At 38.0% G+C, this 19,696-nt stretch overlaps 1 protein-coding gene across 1 annotated transcript in view; it reads left to right on the top strand.

Moving 5' to 3' along the window:
* Positions 1-19,696, top strand: part of LOC126259826 (uncharacterized protein KIAA0825 homolog) — a 184,387-nt gene that overhangs the window by 10,438 nt on the left and 154,253 nt on the right. The window contains exons 2-3 of the mRNA XM_049956872.1: positions 9,096-9,646; positions 18,416-18,615. Of these exons, the coding sequence (XP_049812829.1) occupies positions 9,132-9,646; positions 18,416-18,615 (715 nt within the window). The 5' untranslated portion in view covers positions 9,096-9,131. The remainder of the gene's footprint in view (positions 1-9,095; positions 9,647-18,415; positions 18,616-19,696) is intronic.

The following is a 19,696-nucleotide window of genomic DNA, read 5'->3' as shown; positions in this document are numbered from 1 at the left end:
TCTTGTGGATGGTACAACAACAGTTTTCTTGGGACTGATCATAACATCCTGTTTTCCACAGTGTCCAGTGCAGATTGTATCATTTTGCCAATGGTAATAGCAAATTTTCCAAGTATTACTGTGACTAAATCAGCTGTGTATCCTTGGAAAAAGTAGCCTTCTAGCATTTAACTCTTCAGTGAGTTCACTCGTGGAATGAGCACACGAAGGTAATAGCAAAAAGAATGTCGTCAGTGTTGTAGTCTTAATGTTTTAGCATCAGTCTGTAGCAGTCAATGTCTTGTGGTGACATACTATGCCTATGTGTGCTCAATTCTTAGCTATGGTATTGTTTCCTGGGGATCGAAAGCAAAAAGCATGGACAAAGTATTTAACTTGCAGAAAAAAAAGGCCATAAGAATATGTGACAAAATGAATGGATTGGCCGATCTTTTGAGCACTATACAGAGGTGAAAGCCAACATTGCCTGAAAACTGAGTGCATCAAAATTATTGTATATCTAATAAAATTGCCAAAACTGCCTACTGTTGAGATACAGCAAATACGAGGCCTTTTCTGGAATTAGAGCGGAAGTCATAAATACAAATTATTATATATTTATTTGGTAACAAGTCTATTGATCACTGAAGTTTAAATGTTTGTTTCTTTATGATGGATGAAAACAAGTTATTAAACTATTCACAATTTGATTAAACTGTGATAAAACATGATTTGGTACACCCTTATTTACTGTTAGCATGTTGACAGTGGAACAGAGATTAAGATGTAATAATTTATTTAAATATGATTTGTTATGTTCGTAAAAACATTAAGAAATGTGCTTCGAGTCTCATACTGCCGCAGCAATAAGCAAAATATGGACATATATTTGACTTCCTTCAGAGATTTCCTTTCAAAGCAGAAGTAATATAGTAAATTAAAAGGACACAGTGTAGACATTAGTTATGCAATAAGTTGTACGCATAAATAGATTCAAGAATATATGCATTAACAATTTATAACATATACAAAACAGTGTATTCCGATGAGGTGGGCCAAGGAAAGTAATGAACTTGACTACAGCAGTCATGTGACAAAGCTCTGGAGGAGGTAAGCTGAGAAGACTTGTAGTCTTTTTGTCACTATCATTGGAGGAGTGAACAGGGGCTTCTGATCTTTGGTGTTGGAGCAGCGAAGGTACTTTAAATGGATTTCGGTGGAACTTAGAAATCTCTGCAAGGAGTCAAAAGTTTTACGTGTTCTACAAACTCTGACTTACATGAATGCGTGGAAATTTCATTCGATGCTCTGATCACATTTCTCTGCACAATACAGTGATTCATTTACCTACTACAAGTTAATTTAGAAATGCATGGCCACCTTTTTGCACTTGTTTCCAATAATTCTTTACTTGCACGTAAAGTTACCGGTTGAACATAAACCGAAGCCTTTTTACCTCATTATCCTTAGGGATACGGTGTGGATAGGTTTTTCCAGGTATTTTGTAGTCAAAGTTTGGAAATAAACAATTTCATTGAATGGAAGTGAAATGTAATTTTGAATATAAATTAACAAGCTTTATTAGTAGAATCATACGCTCTTTTGGTATCCAGGTCAATTGTTCAGAATATAAAGTTTAATCAGTACGTAAATAGTTATTAGGGGACAAGTCATGTTTCATGTGTTTTATTATTGCATGAGATATTCCACCTGGTCTCCGTGCCATTACAAGAGAGTTGACGACGTGCTTGGAGTCTTGTCAGGCACGGTAGACAAAGGCAGCAAAGTGTCTTCTGCACCAGCCATGCTGCCCAGAAATACCAATGATCAGAAGTTTACATGTACCACAAATATCAGGAATTTGATAAAACATCAAATCTCCAACATCACTGCAGACAGAAAAAGATCCTCCAAAACGGTACCAATGATGACTGAAGAGAATCGTTCAATGTGACAGAAGTGCAACCCTTCCGCAAATTGCTGCAGATTTCAATGCTGGCCATCAACAAGTGTCAGTGTGTGAACCATTCAATGAAACATCATCAATATGGACTTTCGGAGCCAAAGGCCCACTCGTGTATCCTTGATGACTGCACAACACAGGGCTTTACACCTCGCCTGGGCCTGTCAACACTGGCACTGGACTGCTGATGACCGGAAGCATGTTGCCTGGTTGAAGGAGTCTCGTTTCAAATTCTATTGAGTGGATGAACGTGTACAGGTATAGAGACAACCTCATGAATCCATGGACCCTGCATGTCAGCAGGTAACAGTTCAAGCTGGTGGAGGTGCTGTAATCATGTGGGGCATGTGCAGTTGCAGTGATATGGGACCCTTGATATGTTTAGGTATGATTCTGACAGGTGACACACACGTAAGCATTATGTCTGATCACTTGCAACCGTTCATGTGCATTGTGTATTCCGATGGACTTGAGCAATTCCAGGAGCACAACGCGCCACCCCACACATCTAGAATTGCTACAGAGTGACTCCAGGAACACTCTTCTGAGTTTAAACCCTTCTGCTGGCAGTGAAACTCCCCAGATGTGAACGTTATTGAGCATATCTGGAATGCCTCCAACTTGCTGTTCAGAAGTGCTCTCCACCCCATCATACTCATGGTGATTTTGCCTGACTGACAACTGATTCTTGACTGTAGGACCTTCAAACAGAAACCCTTTTGGTCTCTCCTTTCTACATCGTAAGATACATTGTCACACTGCCTCTGTCCTCATCTGCAGATGTATGGGAACAAAGGTGCATGCAAAAAAAATCAGTGGAAAGAATGTACTTCACAGATGAATGGTCTCGTATCCACACTGCCTCACTCTACTTCTACATGTACATCCATTCTCTGCAAACCACTGTAAAGTATTTGGCATTGTACGAGTCATTAGGGCTTCTTACTGTTCCATTCCCATGTGCAAGCATGGGAAGAATGATTGCTTAAATGCCTCCATGCTAGTTGTAATTAAACTAATCTTTTCTTTGCAGTCCTTATGGGAGTGATATGATGGGAGTTGTGGTACATTCGTGTATATTGTTCAAGCAGTCTAGTATGCATCCATTTCTTTGCTTGACAATTTGTGCCGTATTTATTGTGATAAAATGTGACAAGAAAATAAAACACAAAGGTAACTGTGGATAAAATGTATGTAAATAATGGATGTACTGTATGTGTGAAATACACAGTGGTTGTAACATTTTGTTTGCAAATTTGAGAAGAATGTCATAGCAAGATTTTTATTTGCTGCTTGGGAAATTGAGAACTTGTCTCTCTTGGTGAGCTAGTCTTATGCATAACAGTTTCTGCAGTGATAAGACTGGCAATCATCTGTTATTTGGTGACTCATATACCAGTTTGAGCTGTTTATTTTGCTTTTCAAAACAAAGCATTTAAGTGATTACGCCTGAAACAGAGAAATATTTAAGGGAAGTTATTACTGATTACGAGAAGATTAATTGGCTTTCATTATGTCATTTGTATGTTATTTTATTAAAAAATTGTTTACCCAACTTCACACAAAAAAGGTTATAGATTAACATTCTTGTACGCGACAAATCTGGGACAGTCATAAGCCCCAGAATCCACCAAAGAGATGATGTTTTCCTAATTTGTAATTTTTTGCATCTTCAGGATCCTTCATTCTAATTTCTAGTAATTTGTTGAGGAGCTCCAAGTGTGCCTTCTTTTTCTGTTGTTTTGTTGTCAGGTTTCATCAGGGGGTGCATATGGTGGGTGAAATGCCTGATTTCTGTGCAATTGTCTGCCTCTACCCAAAGCAAATTTGCTCAATCTAACCAAACCACCTTAGGTTTCCCCTTTTGGTTCTGCAATTCCCTCATAATATTTTATTATTCATGGATATTTTTTAGTGAAACCCAAGAGAAAAGTATCATTCTGCTCCGCAAAACAAAGACATGGGAATTTTTCAAAGTGGCAACAGGGACTCCTGAAAGCTCCAAAATGAACTGATTTGAATTGAATTTTATTATTATTATAGAGACCAGAGAGGTCATCTGTGGGATGACAAGTGTCAGTAGTTATTATGGTAAGCCCATAAACAACATATGATTCAGTGTTGTAGCATTAAATATGTCAATGTATTACTGATAGAGATATTTACTATCCTAAAAGAAGTATGCATTTTGTAACTGTTCAGTGACATATCACATCCTAATTCACCAAATAGAATAATAGAAATGTTAAAGTCACACCATTACCCTAGTCCCAATTAAAAATTCATATACTGCATGAGGATTCAGTTCTAAAAGAAATTCTTTGATTTTTCTTTCACATTGTTGATCTGGTAGCTCTGTGATACACTGAGGTATATATTGAAATGTGTAATTGATTTATTTACAAAGCACTTCAGTGATTTTATAGTTGCAGTGAAATGATACCAGATGATATTTGTTCTTGGTATTGTATCTATGGCATGTGTCATCATACTGCTGTTATCTATAATAGTACTCCTAGATGTGGCACTACATGCTACAAGATATATAATGATGGCAGAACCAAAATGCCCGCATCTCGTGGTCGTGCGGTAGCGTTCTCGCTTCCCACGCCCGGGTTCGATTCCCGGCGGGGTCAGGGATTTTCTCTGCCTCGTGATGGCTGGGTGTTGTGTGCTGTCCTTAGGTTAGTTAGGTTTAAGTAGTTCTAAGTTCTAGGGGACTTATGACCACAGCAGTTGAGTCCCATAGTGCTCAGAGCCATTTTCATTTGCAGAACCAAAATCTTTAGTTTTCTGGAACTATGTCTGCAACGGAGTCTGTGAAACATACTGTATATTACCGTCACGGTCTTCTTTTATATTTTAAATGCAGTAGATGCATTCTTTTGATGACCTCTTGGAATGGTGCCATGGGCTGTATGGCGTATGGTATAATAGAAAACTTTCAGTAGAATACTAAAACTACAGCATAATTTATTCAAAGAAAATACACATTGTCCCAAGTAAATTAACAGTACTAAATTCCTGTTTCAGTTTCATGCTACAATTCCACATAATATGTTGGTTATGTGCTCAGATTCATACAGAGGGATTTTGCATTACACTAAGCTTCAACATTATCAGCAGTCTGATCTATACAGTGCAGTCACAGTAATGTGTCCACTGCCTCTGTTCAACATCAGTGGGCAAGAACCACTCACTAGCAGTGAAGGCTGTACAAAGTTTACTAGGTGAATGTGGAAAACAGGGCAGTCATTGTCATAATGCAGAAATGAAGTGATTTATGTTACTTCCAAAAGGGCATAATCATTGGCTTCCAGGCCAAAAGTGGAAGCATTTCGAAAGCAGCTAAGTTTGTGAACTGTTCACGTGCCACCATGGTTAAATATACTGTAGATGGCAAAATGGCACTATTCAAAATGGCACCAAGGCAAATGTGGTGTACCATGACCCATTAGGGGTAAATGTGTGCAGGTGAACAAATATGCAACTGTTGAGCAACTGACCATCCAGATTGGCCAAAGTTCGTGTCCAGTCCTCAGCAAATAAGACAGGAACTGAAACAGAGCAGCAAAGCAACAGCTGAAATGCAACTCTGTTTTCTAATGTCTCTTTACAAAGGAAAACATAGGAGCATTGCTACAAAGTAACTCTTATACCACTGAAAAGATGAGAACTCAGTATTAGTGCCAGTGGTGTTGAGAAACAGCTGAAATGGTTGAAACTAAACAGAGCTCCAGGTCCTGAGCAAATCCCTATCAGACAAATCCCTATCAGATTCTATGCTGAATTTGCAGTTGAGTTAGTCCCTCTTTTAACTATGATCTATCATAGATTCCTCTAACAGAAAACTGTTCCCACTAGTTGAAAGAAAGCACAGGGCACATCTGTCTACAAGAAGGGTAGTAGAAGTGATCCACAAAACTACCACCCAGTACCCTTGATGTTCATTTGTTGTAGAATCTTAGAACATATTCTGAGCTCAAATGTAATGAGATATCTTGAACAGAATGACCTCCATGCCAACCAGCATGGATTCTGAAACACTGATCATGTAAACTCAGATCTTACTTTTCTCACATGACATACTGAAACCTTTGGATCAAGGTAGTCAAGTAGATTCAGTATTTGTTGATTTCCAGACAATGTGTAATGCACCTATGCTTATTATCAAAATTATGATCATATGGGTACCAAGTGAAATTTGTGATTGGACTGAGGATCTGGTGGTAGGGAGGATGCAGCATGTTATCTTGGATGGAGAGTAGAAGTAATTTTGGGTGTGCCCAGGTAGTGTATGTTGGGATCTTTGCTGTTCATGTTCTATATTAATGACCTTGCAGACAATTTTAATATTATCTCTTGACTGTTTGCAGTTGAGGCAGTTATCTATAATAAAGTACTGACTGAAAGAAGCTGAATAAATATTCAGTCAGTTCCTTATAAGATTTCAAAGTGGTGCAAAGATTGGCAACTTGCTTTAAAGATTCAAAAAAGGAAAACTGTGCACTTCACAAAACGAAAAAAATGTAATATCCTAAGACTATAATGTCAGTGAGTCACACTTGTAATTGGCCAACTCATACAAATACCTGGGTGTAAGACTTTGCAAGGATATGAAATTGAACAATCACATAGATTCAGTCATGGGTAAAGCAGGTGGTGGACTTCAGTTTATTGGTAGAATACTGGGAAAGTGCAATTTGTCTACAAAGGAGATTGCTTACAAATCACATGTGTGACCGATTCTAGAATATTGCTTAAGTTTGTGGGACCCTTACCAAAGAGGACTAACAGGGGATATTGGACATATACAGAGAAGGGCAGCATGAATGTTCACAGGTTGGTCTGACTCATGCGAAAATGGTTCAGGATGCTAAAGAAACTGAACTGGCAGACTCTTGAAGATAGACATAAACTATCCCCAGAAAGTTTACCAACAAAGTTTCAAGAACTAACTTTAAATGATGATTCTAATAATATGCTACAATCCCCTATGTACCGCTCATGTAGGGATCGTGTGGATAAGATTAGAATAATCACAGCATGCACAGAATCATTCAAACAATGATTTTCTGTGCTTCATATGTGAATGGAATGGGAAGGAACCCTAATAATACAGTGAGATTTACTATTTGCTATGCATTTCATGGTGGTTTGTAGAGTATGGATGTAGATGTAGATGAACCTAGGGGCTGCCAACAGTGTCTTCTCAATGATGCTCAGTGAAATTGCTGCACATGGGCCTCCACAGCAGGTGCCTGGTTCTGACTGCTGTTCATAAGTGAAGAAGGTTGGAATTTTCATGCTAGTACCACAGCTGGAAATCCACCACAGTGCTGACAGGTGGCATTTTCAGATGAATCAATTTTATGCTCCATCTGACAGATGGCCATTGGCTTGTACAGCTTGAAATATCTGAAAGGGTACATCCTGCAGTTATTGTTGGAAGGGTCCAGGCCTGGATGAGGAAGCATTATGGTTGGGGAGTGTTTTTTGACATTCCCTGGTTGATCTCATCATTCTAGAAGGCACAATGGATCAGCTAAAGTAATAATCTATCCCTTGGAAAATGCTTTCACTCCTACATGCAGTTCATTGTTCCTCAAAACAATGGCATCTATGAGCAGGACAATGCAACATACCACATAGCTCGTAGTGTATGTGTATGGTTTAGAGAATACCAGGATGAATTTATGTATGCCCATGGGCACCAAACTCAATGAATTTAAACCCTATCGAGAATCTGTGAGACCACCTTGATTGGGCTGTCAGGCTGTTCACACGATGGATCCTCATCTGAAAAACCTAGTACAGCTGTCCATGTCACTGGAGTCAGCATGGCTCCACACCTTCCAGAACCTCATTGATTCTCCTCCTGCTTGCCTCACAGTGGACCACACTGCAAAGGGTGGCTGTTCAGGCTTTTGACAGGTGGTGACATTAATCTGACTGGACAGTGTATTTCATATTTCAACAGCCTTGTTGTTTCAGATGTTATGCAGACAGATGATCAATAAATTAATTGCCCCATTACAATATAGGACAAGTCATTAATATAAATAATAGATAAGACTGGACCTAGCACTGAACCCTTAGGAATAACCTCTTGTACTGGAAGTCAGACTCTTTGCCATTAACAACTGCTTTCTGCATTGCATTACTTAAATAAGATTTCAACAACACATTTGTAATTTCATAATATTTCAACAGCATTTTCTGTTAATCCATAAGATTGCAGTTTATCAAATAATATCCCATGGGTGACAGTGTCAAAAGCTTTTGAAAAATAAAAAAATCTGCTGTAAACCAATGATCTGTTTTCTAGATTAAAAAGGCACATTCTTAAAAAGAAAAAGGGTGAAGGGTGAAGTACAAGACAGCAGACATGAAAGTTTTGAGTTCACATATCACTTCTTTCAGTTATGTCAATATTTGTTAATGCGAAAAGTGCTAAGGCATATTGTTCTGCAGAGACAACAATGAACTGTAGCCACCCCCACCCTCCCCTCTCCTTCAGCTAGCAGTGTTAGTCAGTTCAAAGGCCAGAGGCCAGGGTGTATCATCTGTAGTATGAGCACTCCTAATAAAGCACTATATTGTTCAAGCCAACCTTCAGGTGGATGACAGCTTTACCTTACCTATTGTTATTTTAGTTTGTTTCCTGGTTGTAGGTCAGTTACAATACTATACACAATAACTGCTGCACATATTAACCTAATTACTTAAGTAAACCAGAATTAAGCATAAGTGATAAAATGTAGATACATGAATCGATGGAATCGAATGCCACTGCATAATATTTAGTAAGACATTAGAAAATCATGGATGGAATACAAATATTGTGACAGTAGAAGATAATTGCTCAAAGTATGGAGAAAGTGTTGAACAGTAAGTAAACTTACAAACAAGAAGCTTAGTTTTCTAACTTGCATTCCAATTCAGAGCACAATACTTGTATAATAGGTTGTGGAGAACATAGTTAACTTACCAGTAGATTATTGGTCAGTTATCATCATGTTGTAAATAACATGCAAAAATGAGCAAGCCAATTAATAATAATAATACTAATAATAAAAAATTATGCCTTATTATTATTATACAACTAATACACAGGCATTAAAGTCTGATGCATATTATCCTTTCTGCACAGCTCACCTACGTGATTTGCTACTCACAAAAGTCAGCTATGGAGATTATGGAAGATGGGAATCTTATGGACCGAGTTCGAATTCTTCTTCAACGAGATTTAGCATATTATCAAGATCATCAGACAGTACTTCAAGAGAATTTGTGTCCTGGAGTAGTTGGAGGTTTATTGGATTTTCCTCATTACTCATCTTTTGCTGCAGTAAAATTGATCATCTGGTGGGAAGAGGCCTATGTTGCTGCCTATCAAAGACCATCAGGCCTTCTTGGAAATGTAGTCTCAGAAGATAATGGCAACAATGAAGATGACCGTGGATGTGGTGGTGTTGCAACCACTTCCAGCCCACAAGAATTTCTGTCAGTTGTAACTAGCTCAGCTGGGCAAATGCTTGAACACCTACACACATTAAGTCAAGAAGCACTTGACCACGCTGACCTTACTGTACTTACAGGAACACTTGGTGCTGCAGCAGTCATAAAAAACTGCTTATGGTGCTATAATGAGCAACTTAAAAAAAGAGCAGAGGAAACGGGATCTCCAAAATCAGATGACAAGTCAGTATTAATGTTTAGAAATACTTAAGTTAACTAATTCTAACATTTTTATTTTTACTCTATATCTTGGAGATCTAGAAGACCTTGTTATTTATTTGTAAATTCATTTCAATTGAGTGTAAATGTCTTCAATTTTATTTTATTCAAGTTTGTAATTTTCAGCAACAGTAATATTATTCCCCTAGGATAAATCCCAATCTGTTATTTGATTTCCAGGGACAACGAAGGATAATATTTTATGTATTGCACAGCCATAATATTTATATGTTTGTTGGATTTGAGATCAGTGTTTCATCAGAATTGTTTTATTATTGTGTTAAAAATATGAATATATGAATGTTTTTATCAGGAATGCCATGAAACATAGCCTAGCTGTGCTTTAAAAATGGAAACTGCTTACAAATAGAACTAACATATCTTTAAAAAAAGGGGAGGGGACAGAATATAAAAAGAATAGAACAGTATTCATTTGGGTCATTATCAAACAGATAACATTTAAGAAATGTAATAGAAATAAGATTAGCTTCTCTGGTACTAGCTGCAGGAGAAAGGCAGGTAGTGTTCTGTGCTCCATAAGTCATGTTTGTGGTAAACATTGCAATGTGGAATTCAACAACTGACAAAAGATTTCAAAATTGTGAATGGTTATAAGTGACAACTGTTATACTGTTCAAGAATTCCTGTATGGTGTGTAAGGAGAGACAAGTTTCATCTACATTGGAAACGCTTCTGCTGTCTGCCAGACATCTTGCTTCCAGAGGCAGATTGTCAATGAGTTTTCTGGTAGTTTATTTCAATAATTTCTGTGCCAAGGTAGAGTCACTAAAGAAAAATGCAAATCACTTTCTCTTTCTAGTATAGTATCAATGATTATTTCTATTACTCCAAAATCTCAATGGACTGTTAACAACAAATTTCATCAGTGAATAAATGTACTTGAGGCATGTGGTTAATATTCCCAGTTACTTATAGAGATGCCTGGCAAGATGTACATGTGCAAATCACACACACAGTTCTTTTGTTCGACGAATTTTTTTGCCCTGGTGAAGGTTTACCCCAAAATATTATTTCATAGGATGCAAATGAATGAAAATATGCTTACAGTGTCAACTGATTTTGTGTCCCCAAAATAGGCAAATATTCTTAAGACAAAAGTAGCTAAACCCAAATATTTTAATAGGTCTACTTTATGATTTTTCCAGTTCAAATTTTTGTCAATATGCACACTCAAGAACTTACAACTTTCTACCCTGTTTATTCTTTTTGTTAGTGCACTACGTAAATAGTAGTTGGGATATTTTTCACAGTACCATACTGGATGATCAGTGATTTTTCAAAATTTGAAGCTATTTCATGTGTGCAATGCCAGTTAATAAGTTTAATGAAAACATCATTTACTATTTTCCCTGGTGAGGCTTCTTTACTTGGCTTGACAATAATACTTGCATCATCTGCAAAATGACTAAGTCTACCCCTGTTTCAAATAAAGTGGTAGATCTTTAACATAGAGCAAGAAGAGAAATGAGACCATGATTGAATCCTGCTGAATGCCCATTTTCATTTCCCACATAATATGGAGTCTCTCTTGGTATTACTCATACATCCTTGTGTAAGTTTCTGCATCATGTTTAAATAGGAACCAAAACAGGCATGTGCCAAACTATGTATCACATTTTCATAATGGGGATCTACACTCGATAGTAATGGAGACTTGCCCTGACTTAATCAACAAATTGAGACATGTTGTAGAAACCTCCCTGGAGCAGTAAGCAATCCAACCAAAATCCAGTTCATTCAGTGTCAGAGTCCAGCCTGTTACTATCAGAGTCTGAGTAGCCACCTGTAAACCAAGTATACAGCAAGGACCATACCAATAGATAGCAGCACACACTCCCACAGCATCAATATTGTGATAGAATTTCAGTTGCTCAGACTGGTCCTGGGCCAATTTATATGCAGGAGTCTGGAAGATGTAGCCTCATCAGAGGTGGTATGTGTTCAGACTGCAGCTGCCACAGGTAAGAGCAGTGGGTTCGTGTCCATGGATATTGATGCAGAAGTCTGGGGCAGGATGAATCTCAATGGAAGCTGCATGAGCTGTCATGGGACCAGTGGGTCTGCCATGAGATGGAGAAACATGGAGCTGCTGACGAGCATGGTGGAGACAAAGCTGATTTTGATGATGCTGCAGGAGCCATGCGTGGAGGCCACAATATGCAAAGTGTGGCTCTAAAATAACATAACTGTTGCTGTGAAATGTTTTATTTCAGAAATGTACAGATTTAGTTATTGTCACCCTCAATATACTCCCCTTCTCTATCCCTACAACACTCCATCTGAATTTTCTATTCAGGGAAACGATACTGGAAGTCTTCATCTGTGAGCTCCTTGATGATGCATCCTGCTTTTTTTTCTCTGCCTCAACAGACTAAAATCTTGTTCCTTGCACATTTGACCTTTGGAAATAGAGAAAGTCATATGGTGCTAGGTCAGCAAAAAGGTGGGTGGTCTAACACTGTGATGCTGTATTTTGCTAGAAACTTATTAGCACACGCTGTGGTATGTCCCTGAAGTAAGCGTTTATTCTTATGACAATTATTTTTCTGGAAAAACAAAATAGCAGCTCTCGCACAAACAAAGGCCATGGCCAACTGATTTGTCTACAGACAGCAGAGATGCCACATTTGACTCAGAAGGCTTCAAACTTCATAAGTCCTGCTCATTGGTCTTTGGCACATGTGGAGTTCCTCTGTGGCAGCATCAGTCCCATTATTTTACAGCCACACCTCATACATTACAGACCATTAATGGCGGAAGATCCTCATACAGATCCAGGGTGGGAGACACCTGAATTCATGGCTGCATTCTGGGGTGCTTACATGGAAAGGAGGTGTTTTGGTGAAAACTGCCCTTGTCAAAGACTCAGCATGAGTGTGATGGAGGTGGGCATGAAGCCACTCCACTGGGCTTTGTCTTCAATAGAGTACTCCTGTAAGATGCCAGAAAAATAGATGCAGTGTTGGATATCATTTACTTGTGGAGATGGCTCTTGAAAGGGTGGATAAAGTGTTCCACACAATTGTAAAGGGTCAGGTGAAAGGGTGCAGTATGAAGGTGTTGAATCCTGTTATGGCAACAAAACTATTCAATCATGGGAAACCAAAGTGTGTGGGATGCCTTCAAGGGCAAAGATATGTTCCATGGCCATGATGATAGTGACAGAAGTGATCAGGGACATGTGGAAGACAAAAGGGACATGAGAAAAGGAATAAATCCACAACAAATCAGATGGAGCCAAAAAATGGTACAGTGAAATCTAAGTGGATATACTCCCAGGACTGTACAGTGTAAGGCCAGGCAGAGAACTGTTGGGGGGGTGCAGCTTGACGGGCCTGACAGGCAGAACATTGATGGAAAAAGTACATGATGTGTGAACCAATACTGGTGCAGAATGTGTACTGTGCGCTCAGCCTTTCTTCCAGGTCACATCCCAGTGTGCGCTGTGCAGTAGGTGTTGCACTCACAGCCAAAGGGAAGGAGGAATCAGAATGTGACAGTGACCTCCTGAGGGCTGCAATGGAAACTCTTGGCTTAGATAAAGCTGATTTCCCTGTGACCATTAGGGGTGGAAAATGGTATAAACAGTTGTCTCTGGCCATCTGTGTTGTGCAAAGTGAGTGAGATGGCATTAATGTGTGGCCCTTGCAGGTGGTGGCCATGACATCATGATGTTCAGTGGTAAAGCTGAAATGGTCAAACCCAGATCTGAATTAAGCTGGAAACATACCAATTTCTGTTGGTTAAAAGATGGGTTGGGGAACTGGGACAGAGCATCCCTGTTAGCATGTAACTTCACTGACCAATAGTGTATAAAACAATGAAAATAAGACAAATATTTTGCTGGAAGTGTTGGGCATTTTGGTTGGTAAGCAAAGTTTGAGGCCGAAGATGGTAAGCTATGGCTATTGGTCCATGACCAGATAAAAATTTCTGACCATAAAGAATAACTGAAATTTTTGGACTACATAGATGATAGTGTGGGTCTCCAATTTAGTTTGAGATTACTTTTGCTTGGAGATGGATAAGATAATAGAAGCATGTGGAATATGGTGGTTATGGGACAGGACCATGAGGGAATGCATCAGTCATTACCAACAATAGTAGATCATGGGTAGTATGTTGTTGAGCATGGTGGCTGTTTAATTCAATCTTACTGGAGGGCTTGTTAACTTGTGATCATTTGAAATGCATTCTTTATCACTGTAGCTGGTTCACTTGGTGAGAGAGATCAACCAGTGTTGTTATGAAGTGGCCATGTTAGTTGATGTTATATGGAGACACTTGTAGGTCTTTTACATTCATGGATAACTGCATGTTGTTAATTACCATGACACAATCTTCCACTGGTTTAAGTCCAAACAATGGAAACTCCATGTAGGGATATCAACAATGTAGGGAAAGATTGATTGCTACTTACCATAAAGAAGACACGTTAAGTTGCAGACAGGCTAAATTAAAAGACACACAAAGCTTTTGGTCACAGCCTTCATCAACAAAAGAGAAATGGAGAAACACACATCTTTCATACACACGAGCAAGCACACCATACGCACACATGACCACTAACCCCATCAGTGCAGGCCAGTCTGCAACTATCACATGGGATAACAGCAGCAATGTGGAGGGGGAGGGGAACGGGAAGGGATAGTAGTGAGTGGGTGGGGGAGCTGGCAGTCATGTGTGTGAGAGTGTGCTTGCTTGTGTCTACAAATGGTATTTGTTTCTCTTTTGCTGATGCAGGCTGTGGCTGAAAGCTTTGTGTAAGTGTCTTTTAATTCTGTCTGCAATTTAATGTGTCTTCATTATGGTAAGTAGCAGTCTATCTTTTCCTGCCTTATTGGTTTGAGTCTACTAGCCGAGAGTTTGATCCTTTTGCTGCCAGCTTCTGAAGCAAGTGTTTGATGTTGTGAAGGTGGTCCTGTGGAGTCACAGTTGAGGGGTTTGGTGCAGAAACAGTGTTACCCACAAATATCCATTTTTTTTAATAATTTTGTGTTTTTTGTTATGTCATTACACTGCCTATCATTTTTATACTTCTTTTAGGTAACATTCAGGAGTAAAACATTTGTGGTGTAACTTGTAGACAACTACTTTGAAATTAATTGAGTGCAAAATTGGTGTAACTCACTATGGATTCAGTTAGTGAAGAAAATCTGAGAGATTCTGGTTCTGATCAAGAATATGTTCTACATGCTTCTTCATACGAAGATGACTCTGATTATGAAACCCCCAAAAAGAAGCTTAAAAAGAGAAATGTGGGAAGACAAACCAGTGCTGCAACAGCAAACGATACACAATTGATACACAAAAGTAAAAGAGGTAACCCTACTCCCACAGATCCTGGAAATGACAGACAAGTGCCAAGTACATCATCTAAAACAACAGTTTCCGTCATTGAAGGAGATGAAATTGCTGATCTGGATGTGATCCTCCTACTATTCGAAAAAAGGGTAGAAAGAGAACAAGGAATCCTGATTTGTGGAAACAAAATGTAAAGAAGATGGACATGTTGCTGGCAATTACAAGAAGTTTAGTTTTCAGAAAGTACAATCCAAATCAAGAATACCTTAATCCCGAACTGAACATTGCCAAAATGTATCGTTTGTATTTGGATTGATGTAAAGAATGAGATTACATCCCAGTAAAGAAATCTCTTTGTAGTCAGGTATTTACCCCAGATTTCAATCTTTCATTCCATCCACTGCATTCTGATATGTGTAAAAGTTGTGAAACTAAGAAAACAGAAATAGCTGCTTCAACTGATGAAAATGAAAAGAAAATGCTGGAACTGTCACATCAATTACACCTTCAAAGAGCTGAACTGGGCTAGGTCCCAAATGAAGGAAGATGTAGAACTGGCCAGATCTGATCCTGAGATGTTTGTTATAGCATTTGATTTGCAGAGTGTTCTTTCATTGCCTAAACTCCCAGTTTCTGAGATATATTATCTAAGGCAGTTAAGCTGCTTCAATTTCTGTACCCACAATCAAGTGGAAGACAAAGCTTCCATGTATTTCTGGACAGAGGCACAGGCAGGTAGAGGATCACAAAAAATTGCTTCATGTATTTTGTATTATGTGAAAAATCTTCCCTTGCATATACAGAAATTTGTCTGCTATAGTGATACGTGTGGGGGACAGAATCGAAATTTTGATCTGTCTCTTATGTTGCTGTATATTGTCATGAATCCAGATATTAGTGTTGAGACAATTGAGCTGAAATTTTTTGTATCAGGACTCTCTTTCATGGCCCGTGACCAGGATTTCTCATGTATAGGTAATGTGATGAAGAAAGAACAATATATTTTTGATGCTGAAAGTCTTATTAGCATTATTGGGGCGACAAAGAAGAAAGGAAACAAATTTCAAGCCACTCATCTACAGGAAGATGATTTTAAAAGCTTAGCCTTTGAAAGATATAACTATTAAGAAGAAAATATGTATGGACAGTGACAAAATCAACTGGTTGAAGGTACAATGGCTGAAATTTCACAAAGAAAAAGCTTTTGAAATCGATTTCTCTGAATAGTCACAATCACATTCTGTGTGTTGTTATTGGATGTAGAACCATTTGTTCACAAGGTGCTTATGCTAACACATTTCCAAAACCATCACTTTGGTTCCCAGTTTATTTGTTTTCTATAGCTCTGTTAAGGTATATTTAATGTCTAGCTTTCTTTTCATCATGTCTCTTTCAGTTCTGATTAAATTGAAATTTACTCTGCTTTTCTTGCATCATGAATGTTCCTTCTAACTTCAGTGAGATTCTCCACAGTTATAACATTTTATTAACAGTTGTGAACAGTTGATCTCACAGAAGTGAACCATATGAACCTCTATTAATTCTTATTGATTCTAGATTGACATGAATCCTGTGGGTCCAGTGTCTAAGACTAAAGCCTTCTCTGTTTGACATTTTCAGGGTATTGCATTGGATGTGAATATCAAAGTGGCTTGATGAATCAATATCATACCAAGATACCATCATCAGATGATTGATGTGCTCAGCAGGAATTGTAGTGGAGTGAACAGTGGCACAGCACTTCAGTACATCAGATCACCTGGTGATAGTGGTGTTTCAGTTTGACATTGAAATAATGTACCACTTTGACAGTTACATTCAATATAAAAGCTGAAAAATTTTCCTTCGAGTCCAGTGTTGTTTTCCAAAATATTTACAAATTAAACTAGTTATTTGTTAGTGGCACATATAATTGACAGTAAGAGAATCTGTAGTCTGTGTGTTTCACCAGAATATGACAATGAAAACAATCAATTATTGACAAAATAATTAATTGGACAGATAAAAAATCTACTGACCAAGCAGTGGCAGAATACACACGTAAAAGACGGTTGTAATTTGCAAGCTTTTGGAGACAGTGGCTCCTTCTTCAGGCAGAAGGGTTGAAGGGGAAGGAAGAGGGGTGAAGGAAAAGGACTGGAGAGGTCTAGGAAAAGGGGTAGATTTCAGGAAAGTCACCCAGACCCACGGGGGCAAGGGAGACTTGCCGCACTTCTCATCCCGTGCGGTAAGTCTCCACTGGCCCATGGTTGTGGGTAACTTTCCTGAAATCTGCCCCTTTTCCTAGACCTCTTCAGTCCTTTTTCCTTCACCCCACTTCCTTCCCTTTCAACCCTTCTGACTGAAGAAGGAGCCACTGGCTCTGAAAGCTTGCCAATTACAGCCACCTTTTATGTGTGTTTTCTGCTGCCACTTGGTGAGTAGACTTTTTATCTATCCAATTAAATTATTTCACCTGAATATGACTTATTTTAAGCAACTTTAATATGATAGTGGTTCTTGAATTGTAAATATTTTTGCAGTGTTTTACATTGTACCTGTCTGTGACTCAGTGCCTCCTGTACGTGGTGGGAAGAATCTATCCTTTTCATTTTTTATTAGTACTCTCATAATTACATTTGACAACAAGAAACTTATTAGGTATATAATAGTTATGCAATTCATGTCCATAGGCTTGCTTCCAAAGCTAAATTACCTGACTATTAAAATTTCATTTCAAAAATTTATGATCCAAATTTTCAGGAATACAAAGAATTACAGTCAAGAATTTAAAAGTTAATTCAAAGTTGAATCACCTCCATACAGAATGTCTGAGGACAAGATAAAAACCACATTTAAAGACAGTCTTGTGATGTTTTTGTTGTTTCTGTGATTATTGTCAGGGCTATTTCTTAACTTAGTCTGGGGTTATAGTGCCGCTTTAGAAAGCATAAGTTTTTGATTAATTAATCACTGAAATGTTATGAAATGCAAGTAAGGCAAAATATGCAGATTGCTTCTTGTTGGAAATAGATATAGCACAACAGGATATTAAGGGCTCTAACTTGATACAGCCAAAGCAATATTATAAAAATGTTGCAAAATCATCATGAGAAAGATTTCCAGTGTGTTTGGACTCACAAAAAGGTAACATTCCATGGTCAGCATATTTTCCTCGTATCATAACTTGTTATTATCTCTGCTGATGACAGCAGCCTTTATGGCAGCCATAAAAAATGTGCAGAATGTCCTAATATTGTTTGCAGCATGTAAGTTTTGTTCTAATTACATTGTTTGCTTTGATTCATTCCACCCAGAACAGGAATAGGTGACATATACAAAGATATAGTACACAACCTGAAACCATATCTTGCTGTAGTATTCACTACAACTTTATTTTCTCATACTGTTTCTTATTTTCTTATACAGGGTTACTCTTTATAACAGCTACAGACGTTATCATGATATGTCTGAGGCATTAGCTGAACGTCTCCTGGACTTACACTGTCGCCTTCTGTCATTGTATGTTTTGCAAGATGCTGACTGCCTTAACTGGGAGGATAAGCATCTATTTTTTGAGGGTGAAAGAGGTTCATTTGTTATTCAGATGTGGTGGTTATACATACAAGGTAAATTATTCACCTTAATAGCCCATTTGAAAATTTTTAAATTTTAGTTATTTCTAGTGACAAATATACAGAGAAGACTACATACATTAAAAACATATGGGGTTTTAGTAAAATTATTCCATGAAGAGAGAAAACTTAAGTGTAGTGAAACAAAGTGGATTCGGTATTATTAAGTAATAATTACTATCAATCTTCTAATTTACTTCAGTGGAAAATTTATGATGCCTTCTGTACATAGAATATTCTGGCATTTTAAAATTTCTTTTTATCCTCCACCCTATAAATAAATACTCAGGTATTTTTTATTACAAGCAAGGTTTTGTTTCATTATAATCATTAATATATTTATGTTGTATCCCGCAAACAGAAAATATATTCAGTAAATTCTTACATAAATAAAATCACACCATATGCTCAATGGCACAGTCACTGGATCACTCCCTGGCATAAACACTGTGAAAATAACATTATAGTATTCTACATTAAGTATTGGATGGTTTGGTTTAAACTGTTTGCTCACTGATAGTGTTGTGTAATGGGGTGTAGCAGCTGGAAAACCCTAGTGAGATGAAGCAATGACCAAGTTGAGATACTATGAAGTTATCAGTGATGGAACTATTTTTGGTGATTTTGTAAGTAAAACACAGTGTTTTCTGTTTGTAATAGTGCAGTGTCTCAGATCATTGATAATGAAAAGTATTTCGCATGAGATGTGTTCGGACAGACATCATCAGTAAGCAGGAAAATAAAATATAATTATGTGAGGGTCACATTTTAAGCTTTTACGTATGACCACTAGATTATATCTAAAAACAAAGATGATGTGACTTACCAAACGAAAGCGCTGGCACGTCGATAGACACACAAACAAACACAAACATACACACAAAATTCAAGCTTTCGTAACAAACTGTTGCCTCATCAGGAAAGAGGGAAGGAGAGGGAAAGACAAAAGGATGTGGGTTTTAAGGGAGAGGGTAAGGAGTCATTCCAATCCCGGGAACGGAAGGACTTACCTTAGGGTAAGAGTGTCTTTCCGCCGTCCACCTAACCTTCGTAACCTCTTAGTTCATCCCTATGA

This window comes from Schistocerca nitens, chromosome 1 (genome assembly GCF_023898315.1).
Source record: "Schistocerca nitens isolate TAMUIC-IGC-003100 chromosome 1, iqSchNite1.1, whole genome shotgun sequence".
Lineage (NCBI taxonomy): Eukaryota > Metazoa > Arthropoda > Insecta > Orthoptera > Acrididae > Schistocerca > Schistocerca nitens.
The sequence above is the reverse complement of the archived record's forward strand: the minus strand, read 5'-3'. Positions and strand labels throughout refer to the sequence as shown.